The sequence below is a fragment of the Diaphorina citri genome, unplaced genomic scaffold, assembly GCF_000475195.1.
Source record: "Diaphorina citri unplaced genomic scaffold, Diaci psyllid genome assembly version 1.1 scaffold6915, whole genome shotgun sequence".
Classification (NCBI taxonomy): Eukaryota; Metazoa; Arthropoda; class Insecta; order Hemiptera; family Psyllidae; genus Diaphorina; species Diaphorina citri.
In genome coordinates, this window is record NW_007384291.1 from 1 (window position 1) to 4,035 (window position 4,035).

The following is a 4,035-nucleotide window of genomic DNA, read 5'->3' on the forward strand; positions in this document are numbered from 1 at the left end:
CCTTCGGGCACACTCCATTTGTCAAGGGTCTAGGCTCACCTTTCCCTTGGGATTAATTTAATTTAAAGAAACCATTTACCGATGGGATAAGGTTCGTTCTCAAAACGAGTGGCTTTTTCCTATCCTGTCCTCCTTCTCTTCGATTTCAGGACGATAAGATCCCTGTTGTTACAGTTCCCTCTATGAAGCTAAATAAATACTTTCGTTGAAGTGTTCGTGACATGCTGACATGTTTTGTCGCAAGACTGACGCGTCCTAGAGTCCCTACAAATACACATTTGTGTTACAAGTCTAGATAACTAGATATTTACCTTGGTATACTTGAGTAGTTCAGCTAGCTGTAGTGGATACTTGCATATCCTCTGTACGGGAGTCAGTAGATATCCATCCAGTGGTATTTCTATTAGACCCCGCATGAGTCTGCAAGCCTCGAAGAACTTGCTATAGTTATTGTGTTGGTAGAGTTCTTGTAGAGTGGCTATGGCCATGGGATGACTATTACAATACTCAGAGTACATACGGAACCCGGATTTCTGAAATGCAAAATGGGATATAACGTCAAAACAGGATATTTGACTGAAGATCCCTTTTACATTGGAAGTAGGTTGTAACTATTGTGGTTAAATTCTCAAACAATGTTGAGGATAAAGTTCCCTTCTTACCTACCACCGCTCCGCTGGGATTGAACCCACACCCTCCTGGTTACAAATAAAAGTAGAAGTTAAAAAGAAAAAGAAAAAAAAAATCCAACAAATCAATTCTTTGACACTCCTGAATAATTTTACAAACCTGCTGATGGCTCTGTTTTTCTTAAAGCGACGGTATTTCCAAAGACCTCGTGTAAAAATATAAAGAAAAGGTTTTTACAAAATCCAAGCCAACTTACATGTTTGAGGAACGTTTCACCGATGCAGCTCTTATAGGGCGCATCCCAGTCTAGTTTGGTCTCCAGATCCTCCAGGAATGAAGACTGGAATGCCAGGATGTCCTCTAGATTCCCGAAGATGGTTTGGATTTGCTCCGGAGAGAACATGTCATTTCTCCGTCGACACTCGGCCAGGTAACCCTGAGGAGAAATAAACAACTGGTCAATAAGGGAAGGCATTGGACAGTTTAAGATCAATATAAGCCAGCCTAGTTGGCTTGGAATGTAGCGCGTCTGCCTTGTAAGCGCTCGGTCGCGGGTGCGAAGCCCGGCTGGGGCAAACTTCGTCCTAAACTGATAAGATTCTTTCGCAGAACGGCTTGCTTTTTAGCCCGTCCTTCCTTTATTATTAGGATAGTAATAAAAAAAGGTATAGTGGACGGGCTATTGTATTAGACCATAAGACTTCCGTTGATACAGTTTCCTCTAACAAAGCTCTAAAATAAAATAAATGTTTACCTTAACTACCATTTCCTTAGCCTTTTGGACATTGTCCTCTAAAATTAAGTCAAACTCGAGAGGCCTATGCTTACCTCAGACACATCATGCAACACTTTGACAAAGTCTCGCTCCGTGTTGATGAGTTCTCTCACTACTCTAGATCTGACCTGATCATTAGATAGGAGAGAGATAGAGGTTCTTCGCCTCAGAGTTTTGCTACCACCGGATGCCAATGCCGCTAGACAATCCTCTACTGTGTCCTCTTGACTGACCCGCAGCTGAAAGAGGAGAAAAATATGCTGTTGCTTATTGTTTTCAAAAGTCACGAACTTGGCCATTAGGTCCCAATACGAAAAAAAAAGAAAAATATTGACCTTTATTATTTGCAAAGTAAAAACATTTTGATATTTGAGCAATAGCCACCAAAGGCCGAATAAATATCCCAGGAGAGGCCACAGGTATGCCTGGATTTTTTCCCCCTTGATAGGGACTTGTTTGTCATTATTCAAATTTAAAGCTCAAGTTGTGCCTTGGAATCCCTTTTGCTTCCTTCAAGAAACATTTTCTTTTCTTTTACATCCATGCCCATTCTGGAAAGAAAAAGTTAGGTCTGGAATTTTCCGTCCCGGGCAGGATTCAAAGCCAGCACCTAAAGGTTGAGAGTCAGTAACCACTCAGCCACGATACCGGTACTTACCCTGACGAAAGCGGACGGGAACCAGCCCGACGCTTCCCCTCTAGTCCCCCACCACCAGTATCTATCCAATGTATGAGTATTTTAAGATAGGAAATTTTCGACCAAAAAATAACCGCCGTGGGCGGCTCAGGCTCGGGACTTCATTTTTTTCCCCCCAAATACGTATTTCGTAAATGTAATATTTTTTTTTTTTAAGTTCGCAGCAACATTGACTTTGGTTGATATCTGGATGAGTGACTGTCCGATTTTTACTAAATTGTTACAGTCGTGTCCTTGGACCATCATTTCTCTACGACAAATCGTTGTTGAGATATTTTCTTCACAACTTTCTACTTTTTCCCATTTAAAACATGTTCGAAGCAACATTGACTTTGGTTGATATCTGGATGAGTGACTGTCCGATTTTTACCAAATTGTTACAGTCGCGTCTTTGGACAATATTGGGATAGCATACCAAATTCAACAAACCGTTGAGATATTTTGTTCACAACTTCCTACTTTCTCCCATTTAAACCTGTAGTACGTACGTACAGACCATGGGCTAAAAACCACTTTTTAGTCGTCCTTCCTTTATTATTACAATAGTAATAAAAAAAGGTATAAGGGACGGGCTATTGTATTCGCTTCGGTGTCGTCTGTCTGTCGGTCGGTCGGTCTGTCCCCATAGAAGGAGTTATCCAAACCTGGTCGACCTATATATCAAATTAAAGGTCTTTTTACCAGGAACACGAAAATGGTGGTGCAAATTTTGTCCAGAAAACCATAAAGCCAAAAATCCAAAAAAACTGGTTTTTGGGGGATTTTTTACACATTTTCTCACACAAATGAGCTCTGATCTCGAAATTTGTCGCGACGACCTATGAACTCAAAGCGAGAAAGTTTTAGATAACACTTCAGTCGTTAATTTAAGACCGGTTTTAGCGTCATATATGTTAAGCTACGCCGAGCAAGGCCAATAAATGGATGGGTGACTTAAATATTATATTGGTAGTCATTAGGAAAAGGAATAAAGGAAGAACGAGCTCTAGTCTTGATTTTAAATCATTACATGAAAGTAAAATTGAAAATCAAATTAATAATAATAATGAACTGAACATTAAACCCTCTGGCAGGATAAACAAGGTATATTCTATTCTATTCTATTCTAAACAAATTAGGTAGGTACATAGGTAATGATTTTCTTTAACCACGATCGAATAAACTACGGGCTAAAAAATTCCCGGAGGGACGGGCCATTTTCAGAAGACGAGCTATGTTTTGGTTTTTATTGAATTCAATTGAATAAATAGGTTTGTCTTTAAGTAAACAATGAGAGTAAACAAAAAATGAAGTCCTTTGCCTAAAAGTGCCTTTTTCTCTTCTCTTCGGAAAATTCGTATGTAGGTATAAAATATGCGTTTTGGTAGTTGGTAGCTTCAATGGCATCATTATTTACTTTTAAAATACGAGTAGGTACTTGGAGGGACAATTTGGGTAATTAATTTTATAAAATGAAGTTTTTTCCAGAAATAATATAGATACGTTTAATAAAAAATCTGGTGTGAACATCACACGACTTTCTATTACCCTACATCATGGCACATTCTTTTTGTCTATGCTCATTACTAGGGATCAGATGATAGTATAGATACGTTTATTAAAAAAATTCTAGAACAATACAAATAATAATTAATTTAATTATTCTGACCTTCAACCTTTGTTTGGGGGAAAAAACATTCAAAGAGAAACACAGAATACTGACAGCTAGCGGGGCTAACCAAATGTCATGCCAAAGGGTTAACGAAATGTAATCATACCATCTGGATAGAGGATAATTTGATGCATAGAGCATTTTCGAGTTTTTTTTTCCACATAGAAAATTCGAGGTTTTTTCCATAGAAAAATTTAGAGAGGTTATGCATCAATAAAAGGGAAATTTGTTGACACAGGGAAGTATCGAACCCGCAACTTCTCAACCGTAAGTCGGACAGTT

At 38.8% G+C, this 4,035-nt stretch overlaps 1 protein-coding gene across 1 annotated transcript; it reads right to left on the reverse strand.

Annotated features, from left to right (window-relative positions):
- Positions 1-284: 284 nt before the first annotated feature.
- LOC103522109 (rho guanine nucleotide exchange factor 4-like) lies at positions 285-2,124 on the reverse strand (the record flags this gene model as incomplete). The annotated part of the gene is made up of 4 exons (XM_008487215.2): positions 285-533; positions 887-1,066; positions 1,459-1,644; positions 2,064-2,124. Coding segments are annotated over 4 exons (661 nt in total), but the record flags the coding sequence as incomplete, so codon positions are not given.
- Positions 2,125-4,035: the final 1,911 nt, after the last annotated feature.